The 14,702-nt window shown below is 39.4% G+C and overlaps 1 protein-coding gene across 1 annotated transcript; it reads left to right on the top strand.

The window, feature by feature from the left end:
- The first annotated feature begins 17 nt into the window (after positions 1-17).
- LOC308116590 (putative oxidoreductase YjmC) lies at positions 18-9,996 on the top strand. Its single transcript, XM_080474849.1, has 11 exons — positions 18-291; positions 3,686-3,834; positions 3,964-4,152; positions 4,726-4,787; positions 4,892-4,945; positions 5,104-5,202; positions 5,443-5,578; positions 5,841-5,959; positions 8,338-8,433; positions 8,550-8,660; positions 9,167-9,996. Exons 1-11 carry the CDS (start codon positions 284-286, stop codon positions 9,230-9,232), a joined length of 1,089 nt encoding a protein of 362 aa, XP_080330975.1. The 5' UTR covers positions 18-283; the 3' UTR covers positions 9,233-9,996.
- The last annotated feature ends 4,706 nt before the right edge of the window (positions 9,997-14,702 follow it).

Genomic DNA, 14,702 nt, shown 5'->3' with positions numbered 1-14,702 from the left:
TATGCCGCCCCCTTCATGGTGCCATGGAGGGTTGGGCCTCTCAGGCTGAAGCGTCTCCTCTCCTCCTCCTCCCACTCTCCTCCTCTGACACGCCTCCCCCCCCTTACAGATGCAGACAGGCACAAAATACCTGACGGATATGACAAGACTTAAAAAAAAAAAAAAAAAACTCTGCCAAGCCTGAAGAACAAGTTAGAAGATCATCAGCAGATCACTGGAAGCGCCGAACACACAGAGGCTGACACACACCAGCGGCGAAGGTGCACAGAGCAGGAGCGTCAACATGAGCAGGTAGGATGGTGTCTGGGTACTAACAGGTATGAAGAAGCTGCAGGAGAGATCACTGGAAATAACCTTCCCACAGTGTGACTCACAGACTGGCGAGACTGTTTTCAGTTAAGTGCCTCTTCAAAACTTCCCGTCAGAATGAACTTCATCTCACTGAGAAAATTCTTTTTTAGAGTGAAGTAGAGTACTTCATTCGTATTATTTTCTAGCAAACCTTGTTTCATAGAAATGCTTCGTAATGCCCCGTCGTCCACTAAGTTCTGCAAAAATGCTAAATCTAGTGGAGGTCAAAACATTAATGGAATTGTAATTATGTTATCTAATAAAAACTTTTTAAGTATAATCTGAATACTTTGTGTACAATAATGTCTGACTGATATTTGCATAAAAGAGACAGTTGAATAGCACAGTTTTTGTTTTTTTTTAGCTTCAATATCTACTTTCTTTAACTTCATGAACTTTGTTTTCTCAATTCCACTTACTTTCAAATTGTATTTCTTTCAAAAGCAATACGCACAGCTTCAATGAATGCTTTGATTCTTTGGAGTAAAATTGGTGCTTTCGTAGTAGTGATCTGCACCGAAGTCCTCACATATTTGCAACGGTACATTTCATCCTGTTTTTTTTTTTTTTCTTAAATCAATTTTCTTTTTCTTGTTGTATCACTGCAAAAAAGAAACTTCTGTCCTTTTATTTGGGTGTTTCAATATATATCTGTTACATATAGTCACCCAAAGCATGAAAAGCCCAAAGTTCATCCTGTTTTATTTAATTTCAGTTAAACTGTCACTTATTCAATTTCTGCAGGACGATCAAATCAGATCCCAGACTCTCCCTTGAAACCAGCTGAGCGAACACGCAGGAAACCTGCGCAGCAACACGAGACATACATAATCAAGCGCACTGTGGCAGAAACTCCATTTTCAGTTGAAGCCTGGGGACTTGTTTCAGTGTACAGTCGCTGCCTGACAAGTCCACATTACACAAACTCGTCCTTATGCCGTCATTCCTTCTTCGAAAGTCAGCTCCGGCTTGAAGAAGAAAAAAAGAAATACTTGCGATGTCATTGTTCTTACTGTGCTGGTAACATGAAGAGAGGGAACAACTCAGTGTTATATTCTTACTGTGCGTCCTGTTGTGTTTCTTGTCGGGAGAAACATGTCCAGTAATGCCTGCTAACAGCACGCAGCATGTGAGAGACTTTCTTTTTATAACATTGGGATATTAAAAGTTCTCATTACCTTCCCAGATTATTGACAGTGTGGGCTTGTATTTTGACTCTATCTTTGACGTTTCACTGTGACATTGAATTCCTCTGTGATGTCCCTCAGGTCTGCAGATGATGGCACCGCTCCAATGCATGTATGAAGGAATACTTGTGCGAGTTTCAACAAGCACACTTACACAATTTGATAGCTCAATTAAGAGGTTTACCGTAGGTCTTAAATTTGCTGACGGATGGATTTTGGCTTGTTTTGTGTCTTGGCTGCCAACGGCGTGGAGCTCATATTATTTCTAACTCTTTGAGGGGAAATGGAATGGACATATTTTTCAATTTGAAGATTTCTAGTCAAGATTTTGGAAATCGCGATTAACGGCTCAAATTATCCGACCGCACACATTTCTATTGAGTGTATTCTTAAATGATGAAAGAAAAATGAAAAAAAACAACACGTCACCCAGTTTCCACAATTCCAAAACACTGTGCTCAAGCTTTAACAAATGTTCATCTGCACGTGTGAATATTCTGTTAACAGCAGGGATGTGACCTGAAATGTGGTTTGGACTGAATGTGCCATCAAGAACACGTTCATTTGGAGAAGTACAGAAAATCATTACCAGACAGTCAGCCCACGGCTGATATCTGGGCCCAATCAAGACACATACCACAATTTACAAGTTCTGTTTTCCGTTGTTTAACCACCGAAAAACCAGGAAGTACATTGGAGGAATGAAAGCAGGGGAAGAAGTCACGGAGGGATATGAAGTAGTAAAGCGTGAGCAAAACAAGACAACTCAAACATTCATTTATATGCTTGTCATTAGTTGTCCCAACTTGTTTTACGCAAACACATCAGGTAAAGTGACTTTACGGATTTGAATGATGTCTTCACCTCTTGTTTCTGCAAAGGTTATTTGATAGTATAAAGTTTTCCATAGTTGCCCAATTTCCTCTCTTATTGAGGAACTTTATCCATCTCAGGGTTGCCTGTCCGGGCTGGAGCCGGTCGAGGCTGAACTTATTTGAAGGCAGGGTGCACGGATCACTGGTTCATCACAGGGAAAACACAGAGACAACAGCCACACATTCACATCTCAGGGTTATTTAGAATCTCCTGTTATACCTAAATACACATTTAGGAAAGTATTTTAATGAAAAAGTTGAATAAATGCACCATTTAACTTATTCTGTCATAACCTAATGTTTTATTGCTCCTGTTTTTATTTGTATTATTAGGGTCCGAGCACTGAAGGTGCAGGAGGACCCTGTTGAACTTCCTCGGATTATTTTTAATTCTTTAGATTTTTTTTTTTGTCAATCTGTAATGGAAACAATGTATTAAGTCAGACATTTTCATTCGTTCGTCTTCTGAACTGCTTAATGGCTTTTGGTTGCTGTCATTCTGCGACAGGTAGTGTACACCACGGTTACCTGCAAGCCAAATTCTTTATATCCTCAGTTAACCTCTTCATCCCCGAGTCCCTTATTGGGGGCAAATGCTCCAAACTTACATTTTCAAATAGAAATGAGTTTATCTCTGGAGCTACAAGGACTGTATTACCCTCTGTAACCGTAACAACTCTCCTCAACACTGGTATGATGTTTGTAGTGGCATTATAATACTTCTAGTGTTGTTTTGAAATACAATTTATCCAGTAATGATACTTACTTTTTCGTATTTTTTTGTGTTACAAAAACTTTTATAATATTAAAGTTATTTCACCAAGGGAGTAAAAAAAAAAAAAAAAAAAAAAAAGTCCTCCAGAAGAAGTTGTCATATTTTTAAATAAGATAAAAACACTGTTATAATCAATGGTGCTTTAAAGAAGCCATCTGTCACACTGTAAAGCACCCCATGTAATTACCTCAGATTTAATGTCAGTGCAATGTACAGTGTGACTCTGCAGCATCAAAACACATTCAGACACATGAAGGTCTGTCTGTACGCTGCAGCTCGCGTTGTTTGGAAAAGTCTGCCGCAACTTTAAACTTTTGTTTACAGTGTGCTCCTGCAAACTTCCTCCTCAACCGGTGCAGGTTCATTTGTGACTCTTTCCCACAGGTGACATCATGTCGTTGCCCTGGAATTGGTCGCACGTGATCCTGAATTTGATAACGCGGCATGGAAAATGATTGGATGGCAGTTCATGATAAATGTCTCCTGTCCTCCTGCAGATGTTTGATTAAACAGTCCGAGGTGCAAGGCTTCATCGAGAAATGTATGGTAGCAGTGGGCACCCAGGCGCACCATGCTCGCAGCCTCGCCGAGGTGTTGGTAGAAGGCGATCGCAGAGGCCACTACAGCCATGGACTTAACAGAATGGGTCAGTGGAAAATGAAAGTGGTTTACTACATCTATTTGGGCTGATGTCGCGTCTGATGCTGTGGGAACCTCCAAGACATATGCATCGATATGATATAAGTGACTCTGCTGTGCTTCCATATTGTGATAGATATGTATGTGAAGGACATCGAGACGGGAATTTGTGCCAAGAATGGAGAGCCAGTGGTGGAGAAGGAGAGTGTGGCGACAGCACTGGTGGATGGGAAGAACCTCCTGGGCCCAGTCGTGGGAAATTTCTGCATGAATCTGGCCATTAAGAAGGCCAAAGAGGTTGGCATCGGCTGGGTGGTGGCACGTGGTGAGTCCAGGCTAAATATCAAGGGATTTTCAGAAACACTCAGCAAATCTTTTCTTTCCCAAAAAAAAAGAAAAAAAAAGAATTTTAAAGCAGTCGCTCATCTCATCTGCAGCAGGCCTATTTCATATGCTCAATTCCTCTGAATAGAAATGCAGAGGATAAGATAAAAGGTTGTTGTATCTTCATTACCGGTGATTGGATTTTGTGTTTTGCTGTCACCTAAAAAAAATAAAGCTTTAAGTTTCACTTTTCTGAGAAATTTATTTTTCACAAGAACCTGCGTGGGCCTGTGTAAGACAGGATTGAATCAGACATTCATGAACATTTTTTTTCCCCATTTAAAGATTGATTATTTAACTTTAGTGCTTGTTTATCTATTAGGTTTCAGAAATTAATTAATTTCTACTGACATTTAATTAATTGAAATTATGTAGCCACTTTGAAATAGGATGAAAGCATTAAGTATATTCCAGAAAATAGGCGGTGATAATATATTGCCAACAAATGGTTAAGAAAATCTATATAGCTGTGTACTTTAATGATATTAATATTTGACCTGATCATTTTGTTCAGGTTCCAACCATTATGGTATCGCTGGATATTACGCAATGCAAGCACTGAAGGAAAACATGATTGTGAGTGAAACACACAAACCCAAATATCCATGAACTTTTCTTTTTCTAAATCTGGAATTTTTATGCTTTCAATAACAATGTTACACAAAATGTGATCTCTATAGGGCATGTCATTCACCAACACGTCTCCACTGGTGGTTCCCACTCGTGCGAAAGAGGTAAGTCTATTATTACTGCGCGGAAATGAGCCGTATTACCGATGATGACTCTGACGAGTGTCATGTAGAAATGATTTACAAATGTTTTGTGTCTGCAACAAAGTGATTACCTGTGTATTTACTGTAGATGTTCCTAAACTCTCGCCTCATGTCTGCAGTGCACCATTGGCACCAACCCCATCAGTGTGGCTGCTCCGGGGAAAGATGGAGACAGCTTTGTTCTGGACATGGCCACTTCAGCTGTCGCACTTGGAAAGGTACAGTCAAGATGTTAAATGACATATATCTTAACATGTTGGGGGTGTATTTATTTAACAGTCATACTCTACTTACAAAGTCGTTTACCTACTATGTCCAAAATAGGATGTCTTGCAGTTATGGTTCCTGAATCGATTAAACATATTTGTGCACAATTTATCCCATATCACCGTGCGTGAGTGAGTGATTACAGACAAAGTCAAACCTTTTTTTTTTACTATCTTATGTTATGTGCATAGGTGGAGCTCCATGCACGACGTGGGGACCCCATACCTGAAGGCTGGGGCTGTGACCCGCAGGGACAGCTCACAACAGACCCTACGAAGGTCATGAATGGAGGAGGGCTGGTGCCCATTGGTGGCTGTGAGGCTACAGGTCAGCAAACAGGAGAAAAAACATAATTTGTCAACACTCTGTAGATTGACATTGTATTGTATCTATTGTGAATACATTCCAAAGTGGATACTTTGCTTTACTTTCCATGACAGAATAACAGAAGTGACTGAAATGAATATTTGAGAATGATGTCCCATTTGGAGCAATGACAGATTGGACTATTGTCACACTCAGCAGTGTGTATATATATACAGTATATAAGCCTTTGTTTCCTCTTGTGGCCACGTCTCTGTGCCTTCAGGAGGCTACAAAGGCTTCGGCCTGGGAATGATGGTGGAGGTGTTCTGCGGGATTTTGGCTGGAGCTCACTACAGCAATCATGTCCGCACGTGGAAAGTGACGGACAGTGTGGCCAACCTGGTATGTACTTTACCGACGTTGCTGTTGTTTGCGCCTGTGCTTGACTTGCTTTCACATTTTTGTCATTTGCTTTGACCAGGACCTGTTGCCTTCTTACATAAAATACTAAACGTGTAACTTTTTTTTTATCTATATGAGGCGAGACAGGGGAGGTAATGCACTATGTATAGGAGCTACAGTGGATGTGTGTATTACTCTAAACACCAAAAGCCAGACAATGTCACTCTGAGAATTTCACGCAGAGAAATAAGTTACTGTCAAGCTTATTTTTCCTTCAATGCTTGCCCAGCTTGAAAGGACATGGATGGAGCACAGATACGACGACGTGAGGCCAACTCAGTTTCAAAAAGTTTATTTGGTTTTTCCAGCTTTTTATAAACAGGTTGAAAACCTTAAAGAAAAGGGTGAAAAGGAGAGTAAGGAAGACATGAGTTCTATTCCAATGTTTTACATGAAGGAACAACCTGAGCTTTTTACTATCTTACATCATGTATTTATTAAATAAATGAATTTCCTTCCGATTAATATTTAACGGTTTCAACCCAAAATCTTTAACTTATTCTACTTGTAAAATCAAATCATGTACTTTGACGTACATATCTTAACTGTTTTAATCAAAGTCTAACTTTTCAACAATGTTTTTTACCCATAGACTTATTTATTCATTTTAATCTTTATGTAAACTTATTTATCCAAACTCTTAACCAAATTGTATTACTCCTACCAATTAGTAATTTTATTCTTCATTGTTTACCATAAATTGCACTATGAAATCACAATATGTATCAATTGGATCAAACAGTAACTTAATATATTTTGACTAAGACATTTCTAGACAAACAAATTGGTCAGGCCAAACACTGGCTGTAGAGTTGACTCTTAAATTCGGGTCAAATGACATATAAACATGGAATCAACCTGAGTACTTTGAGATTACATATATTTCAACTTAAATACTTGCTTTTCAGAGCTCTAACTTTAAACAAAGCATAATAATTCAATAAATCTGAAGCCACTCACCAACAACGTCCCTGAGCTCCTCCACTGCATTTTCTGAGTGTCTAATCACACAGGTGCACCTGATTTTAAGGGCAGGAGGCACATAGGAGGAGCTTGGAGCTTAAACCCAACACTTGTGTTGGGGGTGAATAATGAAGTAGGGGTAGGTGAGGATCTCCAAGGAACCACCCCAGACACATGTGGATGCTCACACACTCAAATTATGACGGACACACTCAAGACCTGGGGTGGACGTCGCATCACACTGGAGGGAGACACCGCCACCAGCCCAGGACAGCCGTGTCACCACCTGCGCACTGAGCTTCTAATAAAGGGAGGAAAGAAGTAATTAAAAAGAGGCTTCCTCAATTCACACAAACTATAACTAAACCCAAATATACAACACATTTATTCCAATGAAATAAACAATATCCTAATTAGTATGTCATCACCTGAAAATTAAACAAAATGGACAAAACAAAATAATACCAAAAAGAAAAGAAACAGTCATGCGATGGCATTTAACAGAAAATAGCAAATCATGAATACATCAAGTAAATCAGATCACCCAAAAGGGGTGATCAGACAATTTAACGAAATGAGCTTTTCTCACCCACATCCGTTCTATCAAGAATAACCCAGGGTAAAAGTTTGATTATTTATTATGCAGCTCAGAATTATAAGGCCAACAGTCAGCTGTAAGTGGAAGGTCAGAAGAAGTTGCTGGAGAAGAGCAGGCAGCAGCACAGCAGAACACAGTGCCGACACAAGCAGTGTCTGTGCATCTTGATGGAGACACAATATTGTGTAGAGATAAAGCACAGAAGCAAAGCAGCAGCGTATCTGAAGGCGGGTTAACACGGGAGCATGCAGCCTCCACATGCAGCAATTATTGACCCTGGCATGCAAAAAGGGAAACTAATTATTCAGAAAATAATTTTCTCCCTCTGTTACATGTATTTTTTAAATGAACTGTAACTTACTGCAGCTAAAGGTGATTTTATATGAAAATAAATCCTTTTCATTTATTGAAGGTTTTGTTTTTTTTAATATATATATATATATATATATGTGTGTGTGTGTGTGTGTGTGTGTGTGTTAGGTCTCTCTCCTGAAAGTGACAGAATGAACTGTAAGCCAAAACAAATGGTGCCATTTTGCATCAGAATAGTCATGTACCAATGGTCATTTTTATTTTGTAAGTAGGTCTATCAACAATATATTTAAAATGCAGCAGATCGGCATTCACCAATGTGGTGATGCAGAAACGTGTTGCAGCTCTTATCTGGAAAGATTTAGTGAACTGGCTCAGGCCATGATGTAAAGTCTCTCTCTTTGCCACTGGACCAGCTCACAGTGTCCGCCGGCTGTGGTTTCAGGGTCAGTGCTTCGTGGCGATCAACCCAGAGAACTTTGCTTCTGGTTTCACTGACAGGATGTCCGACCTGATGTCCATCCAGAGAGGCCTGCAGCCTGTGAGTAAAGCCACAGCACAATATGCAATTTCTTTGTATTTGCATGAAGTGGGTTTTTAGTCATTGAAAACAAACGCACGTACACATTGCACTTCTATCCTATTGTTCTGCTGCAGTGCAACTCCAGTGCTCCTGTTTTGGTTGCTGGAGACCCCGAGAGAGAGAACATGAAGAAGTGTGAAGAGATGGGCGGGATCCCGTACCACATCAATGTTGTCAACTATATGGTAAGAGCCAGAAACACACACGGCTCCAACGGAGGGAGACTTCATGTTTTTGGTAACTTATTCATTTTGAAATCACAACTCTTAGAATCAGTTTGCTGAGGAATAATGTGACATTCCTTTTGAGCATCACAAACAGCTGTAGCTCCTGTAAAGACAACGACTGGACGACAACAGCTTTCGTAACACTTTAAGAACAAAAAAAAAATTGGTATCTGTTATTCATCGAGGGATAATATTTTGGTTATTAACCTTCAGACAAACCAGCCAGGCCAGTGAAGGAAAGACCGAACAGATTATATGTATGATAGATTAGATTAGACGTGAGTGTAGCGTGTTTCTGATTCCGATGGAAAAGTGCTTTGTTAGCATCACAGTAGATATACAGCTGGGTCGATGTGATGGATTCAAAAAGCATCAAACTGTACAACTGTTGCAGAATGAAAAAAAGAAAAAAAAAAAGCTTTTGAAATCAGACAGAATTGACATTTTGAATTTGATTCCTGCAGAATGATTGTGCGAAGAGAGTTGGTGTGAAGAAACTGCTACCATGTGACAACATGGTCTCCGACTAGACGCTTCATTCGGGATCTTCAGCTTTGGAAAGTCAACGTATTTCCTCGTCTCAGTGGAAGTGCAATTCTGCTCATGCAAATTACAAAATGTTTGAGGGTGAAGGTTTAGGTTCATACTTTCTAAGTTGAAAGTCGCAAAATTTAAAGTTGACTTTAAAATGAATTTGCATTTCAAAGAAATGACTCCAAGTGCCTGAATCTGAATATAAACATATCAGCGAGAAGCCGTACCCGACAGTGACTCTGCATTCAGAGGCGTCATCTTATCTTTTGCTCTCCTTCTATAACTGAACTGAAACAGTGGCACCTCTGAGCCTGGTTCTCCTGAAGGTTTCTTTCTGCTAAAAGGAAACTTTTCCTTTCGCCTATGCTTGGCTCATGTGGAAATGTTGGGTTTTTCTTTGTAAAAGTGCCTTGAAATGTCTCTGTTGTATGTAGTGCTATAGGAACTAAATTCAATTGAATTGAATTGTGAGTCAAAGTTATGTTATTAAGAGATTTAAATGAGTTTAAAAAAACTATATGATTGAAAGATTAATTTAAGGTAATGCACTTTCTTGTAGTGACTTATGGGCATATATGCAATATTGTAATTGCACAGAAATAACTACAGAACAACGCACAAAATTGTTATAGTCTGATGAATGTTTTTCAATTGAAAATTATTTGGCTTATGAATCAGGTCTGAATAATCTTTTTTGTATGGTCATGATGAAACTATAATTTGTACCACTCTTATGAAATAAAACCCACACAACACGGAATTCAATTTTCTTTGCATTGATGTTTATTAACCTTATATCTTTAGATGTCAACATCATACATATGGTGAAATACCACCATCTTGTATTTGTCTCCTCCTCAGAGAGGAAATGAAAAATATAGTTTAACTTTTGTTTCAACCCTTTAGTGTATGAAATAAAATCAATTAACCTGTAGATGAATTGTCATTTTCTGTTTTTGAACATAAAAAAAAGCTCCAAAAAAGATATATCAGACAATATGCGTGTCTCAGGTTAATTTCATTGTGTCCATCTTATAGCTTCATTCTAGTATTAAATCTCATGGTGAAATAAAGACGGTTTATGAATAGAACGGCAATGGATGTGTATGCATTTACATTTTAGTTTTCAACATTCTTAATGGAGTCATTCATATTCTCAGATACGTGCTTGGAGCATAGTTTCCCACAGAAAACAACAAAAAAACTAATCTCTCCATTAAATCTTCGCTTCACTTCACCTGACGTCACAGGTGTCACGAATGACTTTCACCACTAGATGGAGACAACGTATAAGTAACTCAGGATACAGCTTAAGAAAATGAAAGATTACTGAAAATATGTACCCAAGTACATAACTGTTGCAACAATCCTCAGCTAAAAGTAATAAAGTACATTAAAGTGAAGTAAAGTAGATTTTTGCATGGTCACCAGCAGGCATTCAGTTTAATTATACCTGCATAAAATCACGCCATTCAAAGGACATGTCAGAAAAACTAAAATTATATCAAATTGATATTCTTGTGATTTTGTTGTGAAAATTTGTTGAAACTTATTGGGTACAAAAATGCAATAGAGTTTAAATGTTAATTCAAATCATGGGTCTGCTCAGGAGACAACTTATGATTTTGAAAATAGCAAAGTTATGTAAATCGTACTTCAAAATACCAATAAAATCACAAAAAACACATTTAATTTGACTATTTTTTTTTATATATTTTGTTACATGCACAGCCACTCTTTAAAGTACATGTGAAGAAGAAAAACTAAAACTAAAACCTCAGTGGACACTAACAGTAAACCAGTGAGAAAATAGATTGTGCATATGAAGACAGTCCATTAAAAAGAAATATATTAATGCATAGGTTTTATATAGCGCTTTTCAGGACACTCAAAGATGCTTTACATTGCATTATTCTTTCACTCGATGGTGGTAAACTACGTATGTAGCCACAGCTGCCCTGGGGCAGACTGACAGAAGCGAGGCTCCCAATCTGCACCATCGGCCCCTCCGACCAACACCAACCACTCACTCTCACACTGCATTCACCCCCAGGCAGTTTGGGGGTTCAGTGTCTAGCCCAAGGACACTTCGGCATGTATTCAGGCAGAGCTGGTAATCAAACCCGCAACCTCCCGATTGGGAGATGACCACTCTACCAACCGAGCCATGCCGCCCAAATATGATGGGAAAACTATCAAAAATAATTTCAAGCGCACTCAGTGAAACAGGTTATCTAAGATCTTAATATTTCTTCAGATTTAATGTCTGAATCAAGCCTAGTTTATTTTGTGTGTATAGGCTCATAGATCTGCATGCAGTATTTTAACGACACCCCTGGATCTCTGTTCCGTGCTCTCTATACATTAAAATCTGTCAATAAAATGTAATTTAAAGGCAAACTGTTTCCAACCTTCCTGACTGCTCTTTTCTCTTAATGAGTTTCCTCAGCGATTGTATACATTTACGGTTTGAAAAGCTCATTTATTATTAAAATAACTCCAGAACAGGGCTCCCCCGGGGAGAAGGGGGACTGGACATTGACAGATGCCCAGATTAGGAGCTTAATCTCCCATGCCAAAAGTCCTGGCACTGTGCTCTGGACCCTGGATGTCCCATTAACACTCGGCCGGCCGCAAACAAAAGAAGAGAAATCAACAAATCAATGGGCTTTCAGCCCCACCAGGGGAGGGAAAGGAGGTGGGGGTGGGGTGTGATTGGAGGCCGGGGGAGTACTCAGCCAGGTCTGGATATGAAGGAGATGCATGAAGATTAGGTTGGGGCTGAGGGGGAAGGTGGCTGCGTGTTGGGTGGAGGGCTCCTCCAAATCCACGGATTAAGAGGCCGATTCAAACACTTGTTGTAGGGGGTAGACTCAGAGGAGTGTGTGCATGGTTGGATTGATGGATGGTGGATGCCTAATCTGCCCTGGCCTTGGCCTGGTGCCCCTGTGCGGATTAGGAAGGGCCCCTGAGAGCCAGGAGAACAGGGCTGCTGGCCAGGATTAAGCAGATTCTAACAGGTGTTTTCTATTGTGATGCCGAGTGGGGGGGTCTGTCCATCACTCGGTCAATGAGAAAATCATGAAGTGATTGGCTATTACTGATGGGGCCAGTGATGCCAAAAGGGCATGGCATGTATGTATATAAAAGCCACGGTTTGTTTCTGGACTTGTACGTGCGATTAGACAAAACTGGAAGCTTGGTGATGCATTTGTGGATGTGCCTTTTCATATTCTCATTAAAGCAAGGTCACATTAGGAAAATCGATATATGTATGAGAGATGAAGGAAGATAAACAAAGATCACAAAATATCACAAAACTGTTTTGTTCACATGAGCCACCACACGTGATGTCCCGCTGCAGCAGATCCGAGGTTATGAGGTTACGGTGGTGAGGCTGCAGCTCTGCGGAGATCAACTGTGAGGGAGATTAGTATGGCTACTTTCACACTGTACGAGGATCAGATCAGAAGAGCTTAGAAGTAGCCAGAGCTTGTGGTTAGGAATTAAACACACTCAGTACAGAGAAAGGGACAGGTGGGATTTCTCTCTCCATGCTGGATGATATTAAGCCGAAGACTGTGGTTTTGGGAGAATCTTTTTTTTTTTTTTTTAAAGAGAACGCACACTGGGAAAAATGTACAATATTCAACAATTAAATGTGAACAATTGACAGGTCTGTTACTGAATACTTGAATAGTGATTTGTGGTCGAACTGTAAAAGTTAAACACTTACAGGTATCGATGTCCTCTGGAGAGATGCTCTTCCACTTCAATGACTGTGGCTGAGAAGTTTTACTCTGCTTGTTGTTGTTCTTTGTCCCATAGTTTAATGGCATTAGAAGAAATTTCAAAAAAAGCTGCCTTTAAGGTTTGAAGCAGACCTTAACACACCAACACATGCAGAACACTGACTTAAGTTAACTGGTCCCATGTGTGTAATAAAGCTCTTTGGTGCTTTTAACAGCTACAAACTTGTACCTGTTCATCAGGTATCGCCTTTGAGCTCGGTGCTGCCTCCACAGGTCAACATTAGATTACAAGTTTTATCTAAGCTGTATTTTACATGTTTAATATTTCGCATCTGTTTACAGCGTAATGTATTGCATTATATTGTAATAATGCTGATTTTTCTCATCTCCTATTTGATCGAATAGTGAAAACACATAAGTTTCTTTCAAGGATTCAAGGATTCTTTATTATCATACCAGTACACTTATTGCATGACATGGTATGAACTGAGGCCGGGTTGATGCCGAAACATGAATAAGTAAAGAATGCAAAAAAATAAAATAGAGCGTAGTATAATATGGAAACAGTAAAGCACAATGATGGTGTGTTTCCCTTTTGGAGATTGATTTTAATTTTGTTTAATGAAATGCCACATTAGTAGTAGTTGTAGTAGTAGTAGTAGTAGTAGTAGTAGTAGTAGTATAGCACCAATATTTTGCTGTTTGACACGGTTTTGGTTAATTTGGTTCTAGAAATAGGAACAGGTCAAAGAAGGAGGTAAAAAAGAAACACGGTTTCCATTTTCTGCTACTTTAACAAGTGCCACTATCATTTCCAGTGTCTCTTGTTGTAAAACTATCAATGATGGAAATACCAGCAACAAACAGTTGAAACGTGTTTTTACTTACATGTTGTTGACTGAAAATGTATTTACAAGGCAGATATACTATAGAAATGTTGAATTTAGTTAGATTTTTATCTAAGCGCATGTTACATCATACAATAATATGCTTAACTACGGCCCGTGGGCCACATCCAGCTCGTAGTTTTTTTTTTAATCCGGCCCAACTAAGATGATTGGTACAGATCATATCATTTATGACTGCAGTCATTGTACCTTGTCCTGTAATGCCCGGCACTCCAGCAGGGGGCGCATTAGGCGACAACCCACAACAGCTTCTGGAAGTTGTATTTTCCTCCTCCTTAATTCTTATTACCAATCAAACAAACTCATCCTGAGATCTCCAGAGCACCGGAGTCTTCGAGCTGCACCAGGCCAGGCGGAAGTGCTCGCAGGCGGCGTCCAGAATGAAAACAAAGACACGTGAGGTGAGCAAAGCTAAGCTACGCTAAGCTAAGCTGGGCTAAGCTAAGCTAAGCTAAGCTAAAGCTAAAGCTAACACAGCTCTGGCTCTCCTTCCTCACTAAAGTATGTTTGTGCTCCAGGTACAACACATCATCACTCACAGCAAGACACATTTGTCTCAGAAGCTGTAATTTGTCATATTTACAGATAAATAGATTTTTACACTGTACAATGAAAAGTTGACTTTGCTGGTCCCCCAACCTATACTTACCTAAAAGATAAAAAAGAAACGAAGTATCTACAGATAAATAGCTACTAAATAAAGTTGACAAAGTTGCTGCTTGGTATTATAAAGTCTACTGTGATAGAATAAATGCATCTGTATTTATTTGCCATATTTTAAGTAACATCCTTCCATAATCCTGATT

Source organism: Lipophrys pholis, assembly GCF_963383615.2.
Source record: "Lipophrys pholis genome assembly, chromosome: 11".
Lineage (NCBI taxonomy): Eukaryota > Metazoa > Chordata > Actinopteri > Blenniiformes > Blenniidae > Lipophrys > Lipophrys pholis.
This window is presented reverse-complemented; position numbering and strand designations above follow the sequence as displayed.

What these genes read in the sequence shown, in the direction of transcription:
- LOC308116590 (XM_080474849.1), top strand. An exon ending in CCATGGACTTAACAGAATGG is followed by an intron (nt 3,835 to 3,963) that starts GTCAGTGGAAAA and finishes ATATTGTGATAG; the next exon opens with ATATGTATGTGAAGGACATC. An exon ending in TGGTGGCTGTGAGGCTACAG is followed by an intron (nt 5,579 to 5,840) that starts GTCAGCAAACAG and finishes CTGTGCCTTCAG; the next exon opens with GAGGCTACAAAGGCTTCGGC.